This window comes from Mobula hypostoma, chromosome 5 (assembly GCF_963921235.1).
Source record: "Mobula hypostoma chromosome 5, sMobHyp1.1, whole genome shotgun sequence".
NCBI lineage: Eukaryota > Metazoa > Chordata > Chondrichthyes > Myliobatiformes > Myliobatidae > Mobula > Mobula hypostoma.
Window position 1 is genome coordinate 23,597,128 of NC_086101.1, and position 21,750 is coordinate 23,618,877.

Genomic DNA, 21,750 nt, shown 5'->3' on the forward strand with positions numbered 1-21,750 from the left:
GAAAGAAAGAAAGCTTTTGTCAGCATCAGAGTGAACATATGCCACTTAACGGTATGCTGATCATGAAACAAAGATCTACCGCAATGAATTCATTTCAAGAGGTCTTGAATACAAGAGCAGGGATGTGATGCTGAGGCTTTATAAGGCATTGGTGAGGCCTCACCTTGAGTATTGTGAACAGTTTTGGGCTCCTTATCTAAGAAAAGATGTGCTGGCATTGGAGAGCTCCAGAGGCGGTTAACAAGGATGATTCCAGGAATGAAAGGGTTATCATACAAAGAACTTTTGATAGCTCTGGGTCTGTACTCACTGGAATTTAGAAGGTTGAGAGGGGATCTCAGTGAAACCTTTCGAACATTGAAAGGTTTAGACAGAGTAGATGTGGAAAGCGTGTTTCCCATGGTGGGGGAACCTAGGACAGGAAAGCACAGCCTCAGGATAGAGGGGCATCCATTTAAAGCAGAGATATGGAGAAATTTCTTTAGCCAGAATGTGGTGAATTTGTGGCATTTGTTACCAGAGGCAGCTGTGGAGGCCAGAACCTTGGGTGTATTTAGGGCAGATATTGATAGGTTCTTGGTTCTTGACTGGACACGGCATCAAAGATTATGGGGAGAAGGCTGGGGAACGGGGTTGAGGAGGGGAAAAAAGGATCAGCCATGATTGAATGGCAGAGCAGAATCAATGGGCCAAATGGCCTAATTCTGCTCCTACCTTTAATGGTCTAAAATTATTCAGAGCATTCCACAATCCCACGCCCTGGATGAACCATGAGATCCAAAATATGCTGAGGGCCACATCAGAGGAATTCATGTCTGGAGACCAAGAAAGCTACAAGAGGTACAGGTATGACCTCTGGGAAGTGATCTCACAGGCAAAGTTGAAGTTCCAATCCAAACTTGAATCAACGATGGGATCCTCGACAGCTGTGGCAGGGTTTGAATGCTATCACCTCTTATAAAGTTAAATCAAGTAACATGGGAGACAGCAGAGCTTCACTTCCAGATGAGCTCAATGTTTTCTCTGTTCACGTTGACTATCAGAACATGGAGGAAACATCGCAATCTCCCACATCCCCCGATGATCCGATGATCTGAAGTGCGGGTTGTCCTCAGGAGGATGAATCGCAGGAAAGCACCTGGACCAGACTGGGCAACTGGTCACGTACTAAAGACCTGTGCTGATCAGCTGGCCGGTATGTTCACTGAGATCTTTAACCTCTTTCTTCAGCAGTGTGTGGTACCACCTGCATCAAGCAAGCTTCATTTATATTGGTGCTCAGGAAGAGCGTGGTGATCTGCTTCAATGGCGATCTCCCAGTTGCACTTACATCCACAGAGATGAAGTGTTTTGAAGGTTGATGATGAAACATATCAGCTCCTGCCTGACCGGTGACTTGGATCCTCTCCAACTGGCCCTGAGGCAGAGTGTCTGTGCTGAACATGATACCAATCAAACTCAACCCTTCTGCCTGAACATGATCCATATCCCTCCATTCCCTGCAGATTCTTCTGCCTGTTTGTATGCCTTTCAAATGCCTCCCCACCCCTGGCAGCCTGCTCCAGACACTTGGCACTCTGTAAAATAATTTACCTTGCTCTTCTCCTCTAAACTTTTCCCCATTGATTTTCAAGCTACAGCCTCTAGTTTTCAACATTTCCACCCTGGGAAAAAAGGCTGACTGTCTACCCTATCTACTTCTCTCATTATTTTATAAACTTTTGTCAGGTACTCCCCCCACTCCCAGCCTTTGACACTCCAGATAAAACAATCCGAGCTTGCCCAACCTCTTTTTATAGTTCATCCCCTCTAATCCAGGCAGCATCTTGGTAAAGCTTTACTGCACCTTCTCCAAAGCCTCCACATCCTTCTTGCAACTGGGCAAACAAAAACTGCACACAATATCTGTATAATCTCTGCAACTCTGTCAATGTTCTTTTTTGTCATCAGAAAAGTTACCACCTAAATTTCCATCCAAGTCATTTCTGCATTACAAACAACAGAGGTCCCAGCACAGATACCGACAAAACACCACTAGTCTCAGACCTCCACCCAGAATAACAACCATGTTGAAGAGCTTGGCCTCACTCTTCCCCCGGTTGACACTGGTCCGTGATGCCAACTCAGACTGGTTGTAGACGCTCATCAATCTGCAATCTGATTGGGAGTCTGAGCAGAAGATGATGACATCATCCTTGTACATAAACATCTCCCAATGCCTGGCAAAATCACACTTGTTATGCTGTTCTTCGTCATCCTGATGGATTCAGCAAAGCTTTTTTATGCAGCACATGGACAGGAGAGTCGGTGACCCAGCCTTTGACCCACTACCATCAGGAATGAAGTACAGGAGCATCAGGCCGAGGACTGTCAGAGGTGTAACAGCTTCTTCCCTCAGGCTGTGAGACTAATGAATACCCTGCCTCCACTGAGGTCTCTTCACCCGGAATCTGAAATGGGTCTTATATCACAGGCATACTGCATGTTGTGAAATTTGTTGTTTTTTGGCAGCAGTACATTGCAATTCATAGCAACAAATACTATAAATTACGTTAGGATGTAACCACGTAATTAAGTAAGGCATAAAACACACCGAGTAAGTGTTCATGGGTTCATTGTCCACTCAGAAATCTGACAGCAGAGGGAAATAAGCTGTTACTGAAACATTGAGTGTGTGTCTTCAGGCTCCTGTACTTCTTTGATGGCAGCAATGAGAAGAGGGCATGTCCTGGCATGGCCTTAGTGATACATTCTACCTTTTTAACACACTGCATTTTGAAGATGTCCTGAATGCTGGGGAGGCTGGTGCCCATGATGGAGCTGACTGAGTTTACAACTTTCTGCAGCTTATTCTGATCCTGTATCATGGCTCTTCATTCCAGATGTTGAAGCATTCAGTTAGAATGCTTTCCACAGTACATCTGTCAAAATTTCTGCATTTCTTCAACTCTCTCCTTCTGTGAACTCTGATCTTCATTGCTCCACCACTGGTGTGTGTGCTTTGATTTACCACAAAGACCAAACTCTGAACTTCCCTGTCTGAAACTCTGCACTTGTGCTCCTCCTTTTAAACCGAACTCTATGTTCAGTCCAGGGTCACCTGCATCATCATTGTTCCCTGTGACTTGCTGACAAATTATTTTGCAATTTGCCTCCGAAGCTTCTCAGTACTTTTCATTATATTAATGCCAGGAGCTGGAGGTTTTGCTCTATGATTGACCTATAATCTGTGTTGAAAATTTATTTTTGCAGGGATCGGTGCCAGATTGTTGTTTGCCATCTGTATCAACGATCTGGATGATAATGTGGTTAACTGGATCAGTAGATTTCCAGATGACACCAAGATTGGGGGTATCATGAACAGCAAGGAAGGCCATCATGGCTTGCAGGGGGATCTGGACCTACTGGAAAAATGGGCAGATGGCATTTAATGCAGACAAGTGCGAGGTGATGCACTTTGGGAGGACCAACCTCTGTGTACGCCTTACACAGAGAATGGTAGGGCACTGAGGAGTGTGGTAGAACAAAGGGATCTGGGAATAGAGGTCCATAATTCATTGAAAGTGGCATCACTGGAAGATAGGGTCATAAAGAAACATTTTGCCACATTGGCCTTCATAAATCAAAGTATTGCGTGCAGGAGTTGGGATGTTATGTTGAAGTTGTTTAAAATGTTGGTGTGACCTAATTTAGAGTATTGTGTACAGTTTTGGTCACCTACTTACAGAAAAGACGTAAACAAGTTGAAAGAGTACAAAAAAAATTTACAAGGATATTGGTGGGTCTGGAGGACCTGACCTACAAGGAAAGACTGAATAGGTTAAGACTTTATTCCTTGATTGAGAAGATTGAGAGGAGATTTGATAGAGGTATACAAAATCATGATAGGAATGGATAGGGTAAATGCAAGTAGGCTATTTCCACTGAGGTTGGGTGGGACTACAATCACAGGCCATGGGTTAAGGGTAAAAGGTAAAAAGTTTAAGGGGGACATGAGGGGAAACTTCTTCACTCTGAGGGTCGTGAGAGTGTGGACTGAGCTGCCAACATGTGGTGCATGTGAGCTCGATTTCAATACTTAACAGAAGTTTTGATAGTCGGGGTATGGAGGGCTATGGTCCTGGTGCAGGATGATGGAAGGAAGCAGTTTAAAATAGTTCATTATAGACTATATGTTTCTGTATAGACTTTTCTATGACTCAATGAATCTAAGGACCTGGCTAGGAAGTTCCTGAATGAGGATATGAGGAAGGAACAACAATATTATGAACTTCGATGTCTTATAACCTGGAAAGGAAATTGGGGGTAAAAGCCACAGAGCTGAAAGCTGCTGTTGAATGAAAACGTTGTTGTCAGTATCCAAAAGAGACACAAGGGAGACAGTCCTACCCCTTCCCAACCTTGTCACTATCAGGATCATGAGGGAACCATTCCCTCGGTCCTCAGCTCCAAACTGATTTTGTGTTACATTAAAGTTGAACACAATGTGAAACACAAATGGATTGAGTCAGCTCCTCTCAGGGTCCCTTCTATTAAAGACCCTCTGGAGTCAGTTCAGAGACAATTCCCAAATATCTCCAGGCATTCTCTGTCGCTGCAAAACATCAGCTCATAACTGGAATGAACAGGACAACTTCACCTAAATGTAGTGTTCTGGTCAGGACAGGAGTTGGCACTGAGTGTTGATAATTCAGAGAAGATTTAATTTGATATTTTTTTCTTTTTGAAAATATGTCACATATCACTTGCTTGCAAATTTACACCCATGTGTATTAAACAATGACAGATACCTCTCAGTAATTCCCCGATCTCAGTCACATCTGCAAGTGCTTTGATATAAAATGAAGAAAGCTGCAGCCCTACTATCATTACACCAAATACTGCAAAGTCCAACAGTGAAAGGCCTGCAATTAAAAATAAATCAAATAAGCAAACATGTAACAAAGTTCCAGAGGAATGTCAACGAAAACCTTCAGTTGTTGCAACAACCAAACTCTTACACTGATGTCCCAGTGGAGGGAACATGCCAATTCCCACCCAGTGTGCCAACCTGTGACCCAAACCTGCACCAGCAGACCCTGTATAGATTAACAAGATACTGAACTGCAATGCCAGGCAAGAATGAATAATTCATAGTGCCCACTCTATTTTCCATGTGGGTGTCCAGCCCAGTCTTTACATGTCACCTGCTGCCAATTTCTGCACTGGCTGCTCCTTCTGGTTCCAATGATCAGACCTTAAGGAGTTCATTAAGGTCCATAGTTTCTTTCTCCCAACATCCACAACAGTTGTTTATGGAGAAACCCATAAATTTCACAGAAAGTTGCTGAAAATTTCATTCCAATTCCGACCGATTTCCGTAGCATCTACTGTTCATAACTGGAGCTCGATGCCAATTCTTCACTGGTGGAAATTCCTCACTGGCTGCATTCAAAGTGATTGCAAGCTAATTTCCCTCATTTCATGATGTGGTCAACAGTCCATCAGAGAAGAAAAAGCTGTACATGGCATTCATCAAACACTCAGACATGTCAGTCACTGTCACCAGCTCCCTCACTCCAGAAGTTTAGGGTTGGAATGGACAGTGAACAGAGGAAGGAAATAGGAGCATTTCTGACAGCTTCCTGACTCTGCATATCTCTACACTGATGTACATATATTGAAAAACTCAGACAAATTCTGTGAATTTTCACAATGCAAAAGGAGTTTGTAATGTCAGAACACCTTTCAACTGTGGTCAAGAAGAAAATCTGGTCATGAAGCCTAACTCATCCATGCTAACCAAGGTGCTTACCTAAACTGGTCCCATCAACTGTCCAGCTCTTGGCCCCATCCCTCCCCCTCCTGTCTTCTCCTATCATTTTGGATCTCCCCCTCCCCCTTCCACTTTCAAATCCCTTACTAGCTCTTCTTTCAGTTAATCCTGACGAAGGGTCTCGGCCCAAAACATCGACTGTACCTCTTCCTAGAGATGCTGCCTGGCCTGCTGTGTTCACCAGCAACTTTTATGTGTGTTGCCATTTACTTCCATTTGGCCAATATACCCCTATCCACATTCCTGTCTAAATAACTTTTAAATGTTGTAATTGTTAGTACCTCTACCACTTCCTCCGAGCTCATTCCACATGCCCACTACCTTCTGTATGAGAAACTAGCCCCTCAGAACCCCTTTATCTCTCTCCTTTAACTCTTTGAACCTGTGCCCTCTAGTTTCACACTCCCTTAATCTGAGAAAAGGATTGAAAACCTACTTAAACTATGCCCATCAAAAATTAATAAACCTCTTGAAGGTCATGTCTCAGCCTGCTGTGCTGCAGGTAAAACAATCCCAGCCTACCCGGCTAACACCTTGGTGAATTGTTTCTGCACTTTTTCTAGTCCAATCCTTCCTGAAGTGTGGTGCCTTCTTTACAATGTGCTTGGATATTGGTGAGAACTTTTTTGCTCTTAGGAAATAGCACTAGGTGATCTGTTACATTCTCCCATGGAACGTAAATGGTTCCTTGGATTACTGTCTCATCCAAAGGCAGAGGTGTACTGGAGTGTTAAATTATGAGAGATTACACAGACTAGAACTGCATTCCCTGCAGTTTACTCAGGTGAAATTGGAGTTTTCAAGATGTTAATGGTAGATGGAAGCTATTTCCACATGTTGGGACTGAGAAAAGTTATCACAGAAATTCCCTTACAAAGCACCGTTTTGATTCAGTGTTTTACTTTTTCCAAGGTGGAAATGCCCTCCACAGAAATTCAACAGTGTGCTGTGTACAGTGGTCATCCTCACACCCTAATGGGGTTTCCACATCCACAACACTGGTGATGTCATTCCCTGTGCAACATCCTCCTGTCGGGAAACTGCAGTGTCATTAGACTGGAACTCGGAGATGCTCCTGACTACCTGCCATGGTCTCCTCTCAGTGAGTAAATGTAGCCTCAGTAACACCGTCTGAAGTTCCCATCACTTGTTTAAATGCCCAAGAACAGACTTCTGAAAATGCAACACTTCCCTCACACTGGTTTGGGGGATGTGGGTCCTGTAGTTACTCCCCTCAGCTTGTCCTGAGAGGGTGATATTGAGCATCCCACTGGAATCTCTCATGATGGGAACTGGGTAGAGACTCCAGGAAACTAACCCAGAGACAATAAACTACTGGTCTCTGTGTGCTGACATTGTGATATCATTGTATGAACACAATTAAAGCCTCAAACAAATCCAGTTCTTAAGCAGCTGCTTGGGACTAGGGCTGACCTGATTCCACCTCAATTCCATGGCAGCCGAGTGAATATTTTCAGAACTTAGAACATAGAAATTTACAGCACATTACAGACACTTCAGCCCAAAATGTTGTACTGACCATGCAACCTACTCTAGAAACTGCCTCAAATTTCCTGAACGCATAGCCCTCTATTTTTCTAAGCTCCATGGACCTATCTAAGAGACTCTTAAAAGACCCTATTTTATCCGCTTCCATCACCGCCACCGGCAGTGCATTCCACACACCCACCATAATCTGTGTGAAAAACTTACCCCTGACATCTCCTCTGTACCCATTTCGAAGTAGTTTAAAACTATGCCCCCTCATGTTAGCCATTTCAGCCCTGGTAAAAAGCCTTTGGCTGTCCACATGATCAATGCCCCTCTTCATCTTATACACCTCTATTGTTAGTATTGTTATTAAAATATTATTATTTAGCTGCATCAGATCCGGAATAACAATTATTTTGTTCTCCTTTACATTTGTGTACAAGGAAACGACATTAAACAACTTTGAATTAAACAACTGTGAATCATGAGAGTATTGGTGGACGTACCTTTATCCACAAGCCAATAAATTAACGCAATATACATGGCGATAAAAGACAAGGTATGAGAGATCCACAGGCTTAGAAAATAAAATCTGTTTCCTAGAAGGCCTGTGGAGAAATAAAAAAAAGAACATGAAAGTCAAAACAACCTATGCAGACTGATTATGACACTGAAGGCCATTCTGGCCATCAATCAATGCTAGCTCCCTAGGGAGCAATCATAATCCCATCCTTGACCCCACTTTAACTGTTACTCTCTCACCCCAGTTGTTACCAATGGCAAATTGTGATCTATATGGATGTTAGTAAGGCATTTGACAAGGTTCCACACGGTAGGCTTATTCAGAAAGTCGGAAGGCATGGGATCCAGGGGAGTTTGGCCAGGTGGATTCAGAATTGGCTCGCATGCCGAAAGCAGAGGGTTGTGGTGGAGGGAGTACATTCAGATTGGAGGGTTGTGACTAGTGGTGTCCCCCAAGGATTAGTTCTGGGACCTCTGATTTTCGTGATTTTTATCAACGACCTGGATGTGGGGGTAGAAGGCTGGGTTGGCAAGTTTGCAGACGACACAAAGGGGGTGGTGTTGAGAATAGTGCAGAGGATTGTCGAAGATTGCAGAGAGATATTGATGGGATGCAGAAGTGGACTGAGAAGTGGCAGATGGAGTTCAACCTGGAGAAGTGTGAGGTGGTACACTTTGGAAGGACAAACTCCAAGGCAGAGTACAAAGTAAATGGCAGGATACTTGGTAGTGTGGAGGAGCAGAGGGATCTTGGGTTACATGTCCTTAGATCCCTGAAAGTTGCCTCACAGGTAGATAGGGTAGTTAATAAAGCTTATGGGGTGTTAGCTTTCATAAGTCGAGGGATAGAGTTTAAGAGTCTCAGGGTAATAATGCAGCTCTATAAAACTCTGGTTAGGCCACACTTGGAGTATTGTGTCCAGTTCTGGTCGCCTCACTATGGGAAGGATGTGGAAGCACTGGAAAGGGTACAGAGGAGATTTACCAGGATGCTGCCTGGTTTAGAGAGTGTGCATTATGATCAGAGATTAAGGGAGCTAGGGCTTTACTCTTTGGAGAGAAGGAAGATGAGAGGAGACGTGATAGAGGCATACAAGATATTAAGAGGAATAGATAGAGTGGCCAACCAGCACCTCTGCCCCAGGGCACCACTGCTCAGTACAAGAGGACATGGCTTTAAGGTAAGGGGTGGGAAGTTCAAGGGGGATATTAGAGGAAGGTTTTTTACTCAGAGAGTGGTTGGTGCGTGCAATGCACTGCCCGAGTCAGTGGTGGAGGCAGAAACATTAGTGAAATTTAAGAGACTGCTAGACAGGTATATGAAGGAATTTAAGTCGGGGAGTTACATAGGAGGTAGTGTTTAAAGGTCGGCACAACATTGTGGGCCGAAGGGCCTGTACTGTGCTGTACTATTCTATATTCTATTCTAAATTCTCCAACTCATCTCCCCCAAATGTAAAAGACATAACAGTAAATGCCCTTGGTGAGAACTGTTCCAAACCATCAGATCCAGCTGCACCTAATTCAGCATCATCGGGCTTCCTCCCCATCACTAAATTATTTGTTCAAAGATTAACCTGAAGTGCAAGAATAATCCCTCATTTGCTCTTGTCTCTGTAATTTTGCTTCCAACAACATGTTAGATGCCCATAAATGGGCGTGACTGAGACTGTCCACCTGTCTCTGTGGTTCCCTCCCATCCCTTTGCCCGCTGGATCAATGTTCCCAAATATTCCTGTTGCCCTGGTGTTGAAATTGCATCTCTCTCTCACTGGATTCTATCCCATCTCAGTTCTAATTTCAGTTTATCTACAAAGCCACCATGTGTCTGTGTCAGGCTTCATGTCTGTGGACTCACTTTCATCAACTTCAGTTCTGAATGTTATTTGCTTACTTTTATTGTTTGCATGCTTTGGCTGTTAACAGTTTTCTTTTCTAATGGTTTATTTGAGTTTCTTTATTGTGTGGCTGCACTTAAGGAGATGAAACTTTGATATACCATTCCCGTTCTAATCCTGCCCGATCTTGTTCAATTGATCCTATTCATTGCCAAATTCTCTTCCAGGGCAAATGTTAAGTGACATTGTTAATGGTTCCTTCTCCTTAGATATTGATCCTCCTACTTTGAAATCTCCCATCATCACCTCTCTGCATTTAAATAAAAGCAAAATCCTGCAGCTCAGCCATGGCAACGTCACTGTCTGGTCATTCAAATCCATCCAGTTGCCAGGTGACTGGAGCTGAACACAATGCCTTGAATGTGTCCAAAACAATACAGTGACTGGAAAACTCCACATGTTGGGAATCTGAAATACACTCAGTGGCCACTTTATTAGGTACACCTGTATACTTGCTCATTAATATGAATATTGAATCAGCCAATCATGTGGCAGTAACTCAATGCATAATCGCATTCAAACATTGTCATGAGGTTCAATTGTTGTTCAGACCAAACACTAGAATGGGCAAGAAATGTGATCTAAGTGACTTTGACTGTGGAATGATTGTTGGTGACAGATGTGGTTTGAGAATCTCAGAATCTGCTAATCTACTGAGATTTTCATGCACAATGGTCTCAAGAGTTTACAGAAAATGGTCCAAAAAGCAAAAAAACCCAACAAAATCCAGTGAGGAACAGTTTTCATAAGAGCAGTCAGAGGAGAATGGCTAGTTCAAGCTGATAAAAGGGTGACGTAATTCAAATAACCACGTTACAACAGTGGTGTGCAGCAGAACATCTTTGACAGACAACATATCGAACCTTGGAGTGGATGGGCTACAGCAGCAGAAGACCATGAACACACACTCAGTGGCCACTTTATTAGGTACAGGAGGCAGCTGATAAAGTGGTCACTGGGTGTATCATAGAAAATGCTGGAGGTACTCAGCAGTACAAACAGCATTTGTGCAGAGTCTTGATGTTTCTAGTCACAGAAGAGTGAGAGAAATCCTGAGAAATAAAAGAGAGAAAGAAAAACAATGGTGTACGATACACTGTAGTTGCTGGAAATCTGGAATAAGAAAGAATTCTAGTTTTCCATTTCTGCATCTGTGGAGAGTGGAAAACAGAGTTATGGTTAGACACTCTGATCTTGTATCAGAAGTGGTCAGTTCTAACATAAACTGGAATGGCTGGTTATCTGAAATTGATGAAATCATTATTGCAGCTCTGGGGACTCAATGTGGAATAAGGGATGCTGCTCCTCAATGGGCTTTGCTGGAACTGGAGAAGAGATTAAAGACGGGAAATCCGAGAGAAAACTAAAGTGATGGGCAACTGGAAGCTCACTGTTACCCTCGGTGTTCTGCAAAGTGGACATACAACCTGTAATTGTTTCTCCAATGCGCAGGAAACTGCTGTGAGGTCACAGAATTGGAAGTACAAGTCACTCACTGCTTTACCTGGAGGGGTTATACGTGTGCCAGGAATGGGGAAAGGGAAGAGGTAATAAAGCAGGTGTTGCATCTTCTTTGGTTCTGGGAGACAGAGGTGACACATGTACGAGGGGTGATTGATAAGTTCATGGCCTAAGGTAGATGGAGTCAATTTTAGAAAACCTAGCACATTTATTTTTCAACATAGTGCCCTCCTACATTTACACACTTAGTCCAGCGGTCGTGGAGCATATGGATCTTAGACCTCCAGAAAGTGTCTACAGCAGGGGCGATTGATACGTTCGTGGCCTAAGGTAGAAGAACATAAGTTATTAACTTCAAACGTTTTGTATAATCACTCAAAGAATTGACCTGTGTGTGCATGTAACGAGCGTTGTATAACTCATCTCCTTCTACTTTGGGCCACCACTTATCAATCACTCCTGCTGTAGACACTTTCTGGAGGTCTAAGATCCATATGCTCTATGATCGCTGGACTAAGTGTGTAAATGTAGCAGGGAACTATGCTGAAAAATAAATGTACTAGGTTTTCTAAAATTGACTCCTTCTACCTTAGGCCACGAACTTATCAATCACCCCTCGTAGAAAACCGTGTAGGAATGAAAGGTTCTTTCTCAATAAACTTTTGCAAATACCCAAGAGAAATTACCACCAAGTCTGAAAGAAAGAGCCACATGTACTGTATGCTCACCAGCAGGTCTGAGAGACAATTGCTCAAACCCCTGACACTAGATGGGGAGTAGAACTCCCATCACAACTCTGCCCTCTATGTGAAAGAGGTCCCTGTTTCCAAAGGCACAGCCACCATCAGGATGAAAGGGCATCTTTCCCTCAGTCCCACCTCTAAACAGACTTGGGGACACAGTGAGTTGAGACAACACAATGCAGTAAACACAAGTGAATGAAGACAGCTCCTCTCATGGCCACTTCTCCCAAATATCTTCTGCCGTTTGGTCAGAGGTGACTCCAAGACTGTTTCAGGTATTCCGTGTCACTGCAAAGCACCTCAAAACTGAGAAAAATGGGCAATTGCACCGCACAGGTCACGGGGACAGAGGGGAAGTGGGTGGAGGGGTCGGTGGTGAATTGATTCCCCTCATTTTTCCTTGTTTATGTTAAAGTTCATTCAGGTTTACTGGGTGGTGTCTGAAAGTTCATGCAGGAGCAAATTAATCAATGACAGATACCTCCGAGGGTTTTCCACTTCCACTGGTCCGGTAACATGGCTGAATGAAGAGATGGTGCAGAAATCATCTGTCCTGCAGTCAATGCAGCAATCATTATAACATCCTTGAGGGAAAACACTGAAATTAAAATTAAAATCAAATCATTAGACATCTCACAGGCAGTGGATGACAACTGATGCAACAACCATAATGTTCCATAATTTCCTGCTGAGAAGGGAATGTTCCAACCCCAGTCTAATCTCACCAATCTGTGACCCAGGCTGACACCGACTGACTCTACTCTGAGAATCATTAATTACAATGCATCGTTATACCAGTCAAGAATGGGTTATTCAGATTCATTTATTTATCAGATCTACATCACAACATACAATGAAATGTATTGTTTGCATTAACAACCAACACAACCTGAGGATGTGCTGAGGGCAGGGCAGACTGCAAGTGTCACCACACACTCTGGTGCTACTTTCCACCTGATGTTAGGGGCTGCTACACAAATGCACATGTGGGCAGTACCCGCCAGCACTGCAGACGAGGCACCCGACAGGACGGACGATGAAACCAGGGAGGAAGGTGCAAGCACCCCAAGACCTGCCACCCCCCTGCAGACCCTCCAGGACCAGGCAAACGACGAGCAGGAGTCCATGGAGGAGGGGAGAGCTGAGGTGGAAACTGAATAGAAGGTCGTGAAACGCAAAAAGACCCAAAAGGCGGCGGCCAAACGACAGAAGGCGGAGCAACGCAAGAAAAGGGCAGGGAACCACACAGCCTCTGGTACCCTGTCCTCTTCAGAGGAGGAAGGAGTCGGGGGAGGCCAGCAGCCCCGGCGGAAGAAGCGGCTGGCAGAACAGGTGGAGAGGAGGAGAGAGGAGGGCGAAAGTCGGCTGGCCACCCCCCAAGTACAGAAGGCGGAGAGCAGCAGACACACAGAGCTCCGGGAATCCGGGAGCAGAGCCACGGCTGGCACCCAGCAGCCGGAAGGGGAAGCAGCCCAGGAAGTCAACAACCCCCCGAGCCCAGAACCAGAACGGCCACACCCGGGGGAGTACTACCAGCAGTACCTGAGCCCACAGAAGGTGGAACACTTCACAAAGGCGTTGGGAATGAAGGCTCAGGATGGCAAGGGTGAGGACGGAGAGCAGCCAAAATAAAAGACTTACAATGATGGCAGACCTTAAATTGGCGTGCTTGAATGTGCGCAGTTTGAAAAGTACTGGGCGATGCGTCAGCAAGCTCCAGTACCTGGACACTGTAAAGGCCGACGTGACCTTCCTCCAGGAGTGCGGACTACCACATCTCCGTAACTACCGGAGGTGGTCACGGTGGTGGAAAAAAGGTTTGTCTGTGTGGTCGGGGGGTAACGATTGTCGCGCTTCCGGCCTGGGGATTCTGCTGCGGGGAGGCAACTTCTCAATCACCCAAGTTAAAGAGGTGGTTGCGGGGCGCCTTCTGGAAGCAGACGTCAAATACCGGGGCACTCCGCTCCGGCTGATCAACGTGTACGCCTCCCCCGTGCGGAGCGAGCAGCTGGCCGGCCGTCTTCAACAGCTCCCACAGCTGCTGGTGACGTCCCAGCCGGTCGTTCTGGCCGGAGACTTCAACTGCACCATTGATGCGGCTGGAGGGCCCGGCAGGCTGGACAGTACCTCCAGACTCCTGAGGGAAACGGTGAAGACAGCCAAGCTGCGCGACGCCTTTGGCACCCCCACAGGTGGACCGCAGCCACAAGCCACCTGGACACGATCTGACGGCTCAGCCCGCTCCCGGATCGACTTCCTCTTCCTGTCTGAGTCCCTCACGGTCAGGTCCACCGACGTCGCGCCGGTGTTCTTCTCTGACCACTGCCTTCTGAGAGCCACCTGTCTCTTACGGGAGGACCAGAAGGCAGGCAGGGGGCTTGGAAGCTGAACGTAAAGCTGCTGACCCCAGAGAACATCGAGGAACTAGAGAGGGAGTACACAGGTTGGAGAACCTTGAAAGCCTTCTTTGATTCCCCGGTTCACTGGTGGGAAGCCACCAAGGAGAACATTAAGAGGTTCTTCATCCGCAAGGGTATCCAGAAGGCAAGGCAGGAGCAGAGGGAACTGCGTAAACTCCAGACAGAGTTGCAGCAACTTCTCCTTCTGCAGTCGAAGGGGGTGGATGTCAGGGAGGAATTCCGAGAGGTGAAGGGCCGGCAACCCCAGCTCCTCGCCGCCGAATCCTCCAAGATCATCTTCCGATCAAGGGTCCAAACCGTGGAGCAGGACGAGACGTGCTCACGCTTCTTCTTCCAAAAGGTGCACAGGGGGAGCTCTGTGATCCACAACCTTAAGGAAGAGGACGGCTCAGTCGTGTCCTCGCAGACCGACATTCTGAGGATCTGCAAGTCCTTCTATGCCGGTCTGTACGACGGAAAGGCCACAGAATCCACAGCCTCCCGCAACTTCCTGTCGTCTATCACGCAGGTCTTAGACGACGGCAAGCGGGAGAGTCTGGATCAGCCACTGACCCTGGACGAGCTGACAGGCTCCATCCGTTCCTTTGGGTCAGGTAAGACTCCCGGAAGCGACGGCTTACTGGTTGAGTTGTACTCGGCTCTGTGGAACTGGATGGGCCCTGACCTGCTGGAAGCGTACAACGCTATGCTTCTGGCCGGCAGTATGTCTGAGTCCATGAGGAAGGGCATCATCACCCTCATCTACAAGCAGAAGGGGGAGAGAGAGGACATTAGAAATTGGAGACCCATCTCTCTCCTGAATGTGGATTACAAGATCCTGTCCAAGGCGATCGCCAACAGGGTCAAGTCTGCTCTCGGACAGGTGATCCACCCGGACCAAACCTGTGCTGTACCGGGCAGGAAGATCTCAGACAGCCTCGCGCTGCTGAGGGACACCATCGCCTACGTGCAGGACAGGGGGGTGGACGCCTGCATGGTCAGCTTGGACCAGGAGAAAGCCTTCGACAGGATATCGCACACGTACATGGCGGACGTGCTCTCCAAAATGGGATTTGGGGAGGGAATCCGGAATTGGATCAGACTGCTCTACACAGACATCCGTAGTGCAGTCCAGGTCAACGGGTGGGAAACAGACAGCTTCCCCATCAGGTCTGGAGTCAGGCAGGGCTGCCCCCTCTCCTCTGTCTTGTTTGTCTGCTGCATAGAACCCTTTGCGGAAGCCATCAGGAGGGATGAGGGCATAAGAGGGGTGACGCTGCCAGGCAGTGGAGGGACCCAAGTGAAAACCTCCCTGTACATGGACGACGTCACCGTCTTCTGCTCTGATCCGAGGTCAGTTCGCAGGTTGATTGGCACCTGCGAACAGTTCGAGCTAGCGTCGGGGGCCAGGGTCAACCGCACGAACAGCGAAGCCATGCTCTTCGGCAACTGGCCCGACCGATCCAGCGTCCCCTTCACCATCAGGTCTGACCACGTGAAGGTGTTGGGGATCTGGTTCGGAGGGGCTGAGGCGTGCAACAAGAACTGGCAGGAGCGGACTGCCAAGGTGAAACAGAAACTGGGACTGTGGGGAGGGCGCTCCCTATCGATAACGGGCAAGAACCTGGTCATCAGGTGTGAGGTGCTCTCAGGGCTGCTGTACTTGGCGCAGGTCTGGCCCGTCCCCCGCTCCTACAGCTCGGAAATCACCCGGGCTGTCTTCAGATTCGTCTGGGGATCGAAGATGGAGCGGGTGAGACGGACCGTCATGCACAAGTCCCTGGACAACCGGGGCAAGAACGTCCCCAGTGTCGCCCTCACCCTGATGGGCAGCTTCGTATGTGGCTGCATCAGGTTGTGTGTAGAACCCAGGTATGTGGGCACCAAGTACCACTATGTGCCCAGGTTCTACCTGTCGCCCTGGCTACGAGGATGGGTCTGGCCCCACTCCCGCGCAACGCCCCAGTCAGCTGGTCGTTGCCGGCATACCTGTCCTTCGTAGAAAAGTTCTTCCAGGAGAACGCCTTTGACCACAGGGCCATCAGGCAGTGGTCGGCACGTAGTGTCCTGCAGGCACTGCAGGAGAAGGACGTGATGGACACAGTGGGGTGGTTCCCTAAGCAGACTGTCCAGTTCATCTGGCAAAATGCCTCATCGCCAGATCTCACCAACAGGCACCAAGACCTCGCCTGGCTGGCGGTGAGAAGGGTCCTCCCAGTCAGAGCCCTCCTGTACGCCCGGAACGTCGTCTCCGCACCCCACTGCCCACGGGAGGACTGCAGTGAGGAGGAGTCTGTGACCCACCTCTTTGCACACTGCCAGTTCGCAAAGAGGGTGTGGAGGAGGATGGACGGGCTAGTGTCACGTTTCATCCCCAGCAGCTGCGTAACAGAGGACTCTCTGATCTACGGGCTGCTCCCGGGGACGCACACGGAGACCAACATCCGGTGCTGCTGGCAGATCATCAACTCGGTGAAAGTCGCTCTTTGGTCGGCCCGAAACTTGATGATCTACCAGCACATGGAGATGTCCATGGGAGAATGCTGCCGACTGGCACATTCTCGGCGGCTGCAGGAGTACGTGCTGAGGGACGCACTGAAACCCGGTGCAGCCACCGCAAGGGCCCGGTGGGGAAGGACCACAGTATAGGTTTCTCCACCCATGGGAGTGGGAGGGGTCGGTGGGCGGGGAGTATACCCCTCAACAATGATATGGTAAGCTGAACTACTGGAGTGCCACGTGGGTGGCTATAAATACGGATATATACCGAGTATAATGGAAACGTATGTAAAGGATGAAAAGTTATTGAATGGTTTATTGTATATATTTATTTTTGAATAAAGTATATTTTGAAATAAAAAAAACAAGTGTTCTGTTTTCATCTGTTAGTTGGTAATGCTGGGAGATTTCCCCTCCATTCTTTTGCCACTGGTACACATTGGAATCTCCAAGGACATCACAGGTGAGCTCGACCGTGGAACGCAGTGACTGACTGTTGGTAAATATGGAACCTTCTGACAGCTCATCTAAAGGAGAGAATACAAAACCATGATACTCCTATCTTGATGTAGAATGCAATCTTACCATGTGACATTGCACCAGTTATGTACAAAGGTACAAAAGCACAATCAGTTCTACACACCAAATATATACACAACAATGGAAATAAAAGCTATTTAATCCCCCCGATTCTGATCCACCATTCCACAAGATCACAGCTAACCTGATGTTCCCATCTCCCCACAATTACAGTTCACCTCTTTGCTTATCCAGGATATATCTACCTCTTCCTCAGAAATATTCAAAGATTCCAAACCATCTTCCTCAGAGCTGTGGAAGCAAAGACTGAAAACTGTTTCATCTCTGCTTTCGATGTTCATTTACTAGTTCACAGATGTGCCAGTCAGAGCAGGAATAGGATGATGGTAGAGATGAATGAGTGGCTCAGGACATGGTGCAGGGGGCAGGGCTTCAGATTTCTGCATCACTGGGATCTATTCTGGGGAAGGTATGATCTGTTTGAAAAGGGTGGTTGCACCTGAACCCAAAGAGGACCAATATCCTTGTGATCAGGTTTGCTCAAACTGTTGGGAAGGGTTTAGTAGTAGTAGTCATACTTTATTTACCCCAAGGGAAATTGGGTTTTGTTATAGTTGCACCAACCAAGAATAGAGTATGAATATAGCAATATAAAACCATAAATACTTAAATAATAATATGTAAATTATGCCAGATGGAAATAAGTCCAGGACCAGCCTATTGGCTCAGGGTGTCTGACCCTCCAAGGGAGGAGTTGTAAAGTTTGATGGCCACAGGCAGGAATGACTTCCTATGACGCTTAGTGTTGCATCTCGGTGGAATGAGTCTCTGGCTGAATGTACTCCTGTGCCCAACCAGTACATTATGTAGTGGATGGGAGACATTGTCCAAGATGGCATGCAACTTGGACAGCATCCTCTTTTCAGACACCACCGTCAGAGAGTCCAGTTTCATCCCCACAACATCACTGGCCTTACGAATGAGTTTGTTGATTCTGTTGGTGTCTGTTACCCCCAGCCTGCTGCCCCAGCATACAGCAGCAAACATGATAGCACTGGCCACCATAGACTCGTAAATCATCCTCAGCATCGTCCGACAGATGTTAAAGGACCTCAGTCTCCTCAGGAAATAGAGATGGCTCTGACTCTTCTTGTAGACAGCCTCAGTGTTCTTTGACCAGTCCAGTTTATTGTTAATTCGTATCCCCAGGTATTTGTAATCCTCCACCATGTCCACACTGACCCCCTGGATGGAAACAGGGGTCACTGGTGCGTTAGCCCTCCTGAGGTCCACCACCAGCTCCTTAGTCTTTTTCACATTAAGCTGCAGATAATTCTGCTCACACCATTAAACTCAGTGGGCAGTTGGTATACAACTAGATGCAGTGTGCAGTGAAACTGTCAGGAAAGACAGGAAGATGATGGGGCAAATTTGCAGTCAGTAGGATGAGGTGAAGCGTATCATGGGGGAAAACACCAAAAAGGGTGAATACTCAAAATATGGACTTATGGAACTGAGTGCTGGACCATTTCACCAGCAATGGAAAAGAGACTAGAAGCAGCTGAATTATGGTTCTACAGGAGAATGTAAAAAATATCATGGACCACACACACATCAAATGAAGAAGTTCTCAGAAGAGCCCAAGCAGTTCGATCACTCATACCGACAATAAGAGAAAGACAACTCAGATTCCTAGGACACATAATGCAGAAAGATGAACTAGAAAAACTCATACTCTCTGGAAAGATCGAGGGGAGCAAACCTAGAGGAAGACCTCGGCTTTTGTACATCAAAAGCATAGCCAGGTGGCTACATATCGAAGAAATGGAAGGCATCCAAAAAACAAGGGATAGATCTACATGGAAAACCATGGTAACCGAGGTCCGCATTTGATATGGTACCTAGAAAGGCAAGCAGACTCAAAATATATGGAATATGGCAATTAATGTTATTATGCAGTTAGAGATTGGCATATATGACATGTGGGCATCACTGAGAAGTAGATGAAAGAAGATCATAGATGGGAGCTTCACATCCAAGGTTGGGGATCAATTGGATCCAGCAACCGATCTGGACATGAGAAGTTTGAGAGGAGGGAAATTTGCTCAGGTCCACTGAATAGTAGGAAAAGACATCAGCAAAATAATTGTGTTTTAACTTGTGAACGATCACCATTTGGGACTGATTAGCAAGAGGAGTAGACAGTGATAGAATGGTGATCTTGAGGCATTAGCTCTTTGAAGAGAGACTTCAGTGAAGAGAGGCTTCAGTCATAAAAAGCAAAAAAGGACAAAAGGGCTGCAGTGGATGTTGTATATTTGGACTTTCAGAAGGCCTTTGACAATGCACCACACGTGAGGCTGCTTACCAACTTAAGAGCACATGGTATTACAGGAAAGATACTAACATGGTTAGAGCATTGGCTGATTAGTAGGAGGCAGTGAGTGGAAATAAAAGGATCCTTTTCAAGTTGTCTTCCAGTGATGTTCCGCAGGAGTCGGTGTTGGGACCGCTGCTTTTTATGCTGTGTATCAATGATTTAGGTGATGGAATAGTTGGCTTTGTTGCCAAGTTTGCAGATGATAAGAAGATTGGTGGAGGGGTAGGTAGTGTTGAGGAAGCAGGTAGGCTGCAGAAGAATTTAGCCAGATTTGGAGAATGGGCAAGAAAGTGGCAAATGAAATACAATGTTTGAAAATGCATATCCATACACTTTGGTAGCAGAAATAAATGTGCAGACTATTTTCTAAACCGGGAAAAAAATCAAAAAATCTGAGATACAAAGGGACTTGGGAGTCCTTGTGCAGAACACCCTAATGGTTAATTTGCAGGTTGTGTCAGTGATGAGGAAGGCAAATGCAATGTTAGCATTCATTTCAAGAGGTCTGGAATACAAGACTGGGGATGTGATGCTGAGGCTTTATAAGGCATTAGTGAGGCCTCACCTTAAGTATTGTGAGCATTTTTGGGCTCCTCATCTAAGAAAGGATGTGCTGGCATTGGAGAGGGTTCAGAGGGGATTCACAAGGTTGATTCTGGGAATGAAAAGGGTATCATACGAGGAATGTTTGATGGCTCTGGGTCTGTACTCACTGGAATTTAGATGGGTGAGGGTGGATTTCATTGAAACCTTTTGAATATTGAAAGTCCTAGACGGAGAAGGTGTGGAAAAAATGTTTCCTGTGGTACAGGAGTCTAGGACAAGAGGAAAAAATCTCAGGGTAGAGGGGCATCCAATTAAAACAGAGATGCAGAGAATTTTTTTAGCCAGCGGGTGGTGAATTTGTGGAATTTGTTACCACAGGCAGTTGTGGGGGCCAGGTCATTGGGTGTATTTATAGCAGAGGCTAGTAGGTTCTTGAATAGCACAGCATCAAAGGATACGGGGGGAAGGCTGGGGAGTGGGGCTGAGAAAGTGGAAAGAAAGATATCAGCCATGATTGAATGGCTGAGCAGACTTGATGGACTAAAAGGCCCAATTCTGCTTCAATGTCTTATGGTCTTATGAAAACTCTAGGTAAAAGTATTTTTCGTTCCCTTCTTTATATCTGCTCAGTTTGGAAAGTAGGGATGCCAGGCCAGATAGTTGAATACTCTTCTTGCGAGATGTAGGAAGGCAGGGAGACCTCCAGTGTCCCTAACGCAAGAAAGCCATCCAGCTGCAGCTGCAAAAAAATCTACGTTAAGGAGTTGGAACTTGAATTGGATGAACTTTAGATCATTTGGGAGGCTGAATGGGTGATAGACATGACTTATAGAGAGGTAGTTACACCCAAGGTGCGGGACACAGGAAACCGGGTGGCAGTCAGGACAGGAAAAGGGGTTAAACAGCCAGTGCAGAGTACTCACCCATTCTCTGCCTGTATTTTCTCCAGATTTAGAAAGTCAATTCATTGCTCAGAAACTGCCATAGTCCCAGAGCCTGAAGGTGAACACTTGGCATTGAGGAGGACTTCCTTCTGCTCTGCTTTTTGGGGTTGTGAGGTGTCTGATGAGGTCAACATTGAAATAGAGGCCTGCTGTGGAAGAAATAGCTGATGGACTGATAGATAGGTAATTAGGAGCTTAACTTCTTCCTATAAAGCATGCTACTGTCTGCTTCCAGTTCATGGCTAAGACGTTCTCTTTACCATCCTGAATACTCCTTCTTTGACTAGTCATGGGCCAGATTTCCATGAATCGGGTGAATTGCTGGTCTTCAAAGAAGCTTTGACTACATCCTTGAATCTTTGTCCATGACCACCTGCTTATCTTCTCTAATAATTGAGCTCAGAATATTGTTCCAGGAATCTAGAGTCAGGCATGTGAATGTTGTGGCCAGTCTAATTCAAATCTCAATGTTAGGGATGATGACTTGGGGGAGGATAATCATGTTGGTTGAA

The 21,750-nt window shown here is 46.3% G+C and overlaps 2 protein-coding genes across 6 annotated transcripts in view; both read right to left on the reverse strand.

Annotated features, from left to right (window-relative positions):
- LOC134347289 (uncharacterized) overlaps positions 1 to 14,178 on the reverse strand; it is an 86,223-nt gene extending 72,045 nt beyond the window's left edge. Inside the window, exons 1-4 of the mRNA XM_063049688.1 lie at positions 14,058 to 14,178; positions 12,412 to 12,528; positions 7,813 to 7,914; positions 4,791 to 4,904 (exon numbers count right to left, since the gene is read on the reverse strand). Of these exons, the coding sequence (XP_062905758.1) occupies positions 4,791 to 4,904; positions 7,813 to 7,914; positions 12,412 to 12,505 (310 nt within the window). The 5' untranslated portion in view covers positions 12,506 to 12,528; positions 14,058 to 14,178. The remainder of the gene's footprint in view (positions 1 to 4,790; positions 4,905 to 7,812; positions 7,915 to 12,411; positions 12,529 to 14,057) is intronic.
- Positions 14,179 to 17,137: 2,959 nt separating this feature from the next.
- LOC134346687 (hemicentin-2-like) overlaps positions 17,138 to 21,750 on the reverse strand; it is a 101,062-nt gene continuing 96,449 nt past the window's right edge. For 4 of the 5 annotated variants that reach the window (XM_063048198.1, XM_063048201.1, XM_063048197.1 and 1 more), the window contains one exon: positions 17,138 to 17,355. In XM_063048198.1, coding sequence (XP_062904268.1) covers positions 17,144 to 17,355 — 212 coding nt within the window. In that variant the 3' untranslated portion in view covers positions 17,138 to 17,143. Of the gene's footprint in view, positions 17,356 to 21,217; positions 21,385 to 21,750 lie in introns of all 5 variants that reach the window. The other variant, XM_063048199.1, reaches the window with a different exon arrangement.